Source organism: Marmota marmota, unplaced genomic scaffold, assembly GCF_001458135.2.
Source record: "Marmota marmota marmota unplaced genomic scaffold, marMar, whole genome shotgun sequence".
NCBI lineage: Eukaryota > Metazoa > Chordata > Mammalia > Rodentia > Sciuridae > Marmota > Marmota marmota.
Genome location: NW_025999876.1, coordinates 700,531 through 702,584, shown reverse-complemented (window position 1 = coordinate 702,584; position 2,054 = coordinate 700,531). Strand labels below are relative to the sequence as shown.

General features: G+C 52.6%; 1 protein-coding gene across 1 annotated transcript; it reads left to right on the top strand.

Moving 5' to 3' along the window:
* Positions 1-563: 563 nt before the first annotated feature.
* Positions 564-1,531, top strand: LOC107160699 (olfactory receptor 11L1-like). Its single transcript, XM_015507338.1, is given in 2 exon segments — positions 564-1,491; positions 1,494-1,531. Coding segments are annotated over 2 exon segments (966 nt in total).
* Positions 1,532-2,054: the final 523 nt, after the last annotated feature.

Here is a 2,054-nt window from a genome sequence, read left to right as displayed (position 1 = left end):
CGGAAACCAGGCTTTTGGTAAACAGGAACAACTCCAGCAGAGAGGTGGCCACTGCTGGACAGGAGAGGGTGAGCTGGAAACCTGCAGCACCTCCCAGTGTGGGGGAGGACACAGCCCAAGTGAGGGATTTAGCAGAGACCCATGCACACCACTCCTTCAGGGTACAGAGGAACTGGACAAAAGGCGGTAGGTGGGGGTGTTAGTGGCCTAAGCCTGCACGTGCTCCCATGGGGACCCCAGGCTTCTGGTCAAATAGATCACTTGCTGAAGGTACAGAGAGACAAGGCCATGCTGAGGTTTGAAAACAGAACACATTTGCAATCCTCACTGAGGAGACAGAGGAGTGACTGGGTCAGGAAGCTTGGAGCCACTGATCTGCAGATCCAAATGTGGTCAAATAAAAGGAGCATGGGATTGTGCATTTGAACCTCCCAAGAGCAGCACATGCAAACCTAAAACAAAACAAAAAAGCCCCGAAGGTCCAAACACCAGCAGTCATAATATTCTTGTCCTCGCATCCTATGCTTTTCATACATGTTTTCTGCACTCCCTGCCCCCAGATGATGCAAGCCCCAAATGTGTCTGTGGTCACCGAGTTTCAGCTGCTTGGATTCCGGACCCTTCAGGAGTGGCAGACCCTGCTCTTCACCATTTTCCTACTCATCTACCTCCTGACCCTCACTGGGAACATCGTCATCATTGCAGTGGTGAGCCAGGACCGGCGCTTGCACTCCCCCATGTACATGTTCCTCCAGCACCTCTCTTTTCTGGAGATCTGGTACACGTCCACCATTGTGCCCCTTCTCCTGGCCAACCTGACCTCCTGGGGCCGGGCCATCTCCTTCTCCGCCTGTATGGCGCAGCTCTACTTCTTCGTGTTCTTTGGGACTACTGAGTGTTTCCTCCTGGCCATGATGGCCTACGACCGGTACCTGGCCATCTGCAGTCCACTGCACTACCCTTTCCTCATGAGCCCTGACACCTGCAGGCACCTGGTGGCCCTCTGCTGGTTGACAGGGGTGGGCACAGGCTTTCTGCCATCCATGATGATTTCCCAGCTGGACTTCTGTGGGCCCAACCAGATCAACCACTTCTTCTGTGACCTCCCGCCGCTCAGGCAACTCTCCTGCTCCAGTGCCCACGTCACCGAGATGGCCATCTTTGTCCTGTCGGTCGCAGTGCTGTGCGTCTGCTTTCTCCTGACCCTCATGTCCTGTGTCTTCATTTTGTCCTCCATTTTGAAGTTCCCTTCAGCTTCTGGACAGAGGAAGACCTTCTCCACCTGTGGGTCCCACCTGGCTGTTGTCACCATCTACTATGGGACCATGATCTCCATGTACGTGCGCCCCAGTGCCCACCTGTCACCCGAAATCAACAAGATCATCTCTGTCTTCTACACCGTGGTCACACCACTGATGAACCCAGTCATCTACAGCTTGAGGAACAAAGACTTCAAGGAGGCTGTTAGAAAAGCCATCAGAAGGCAGCACGGCTGCTGTGGAGTCAGAGTGAGAGGTCAGGTCTTCATTAGGTAGGGAGAGTCTGAAAGCAGCAGCTCCTGGGGCCAAGGCAGGACCAGGACTCTGGTTTCGGAGCCCAGGCTGAGCATCCCCGCTAGTGTGCAGAGGGTCCTGCGGCTGTAAGGAATCAGTGACTTGAGGTCCCCCGCCCACGAGACATCAGAAGATGGGCCTCTGTGTGGGGACCTTCCGTCTTTAGGCATATGTCGCTAGGGGGCAAAATTGCGACGTATGCAGTCGAGGGGAGAAATAAGGAATGTCCACGCGCTTCTGCCCCTTTCAATGCTTTATTCTCTCAAATTACTCCATACAGTTTAACTCTATAGATTGTTAATCAAGAAAACAACAATCCTTAATGCTATAGACATAATCGATTAACAGCAAACAATTCTAAGTACTGCAAAACACACTTAATCATGACAGGCTCATGACAGACATTCCCTCTGTGTGCTAAGTTCAAAATTCTCCATCCTTAGGCTTTATGTCCAGCAGATGCACACTCACTCAGACCTCGATGACCAGGTCCAGAACCAA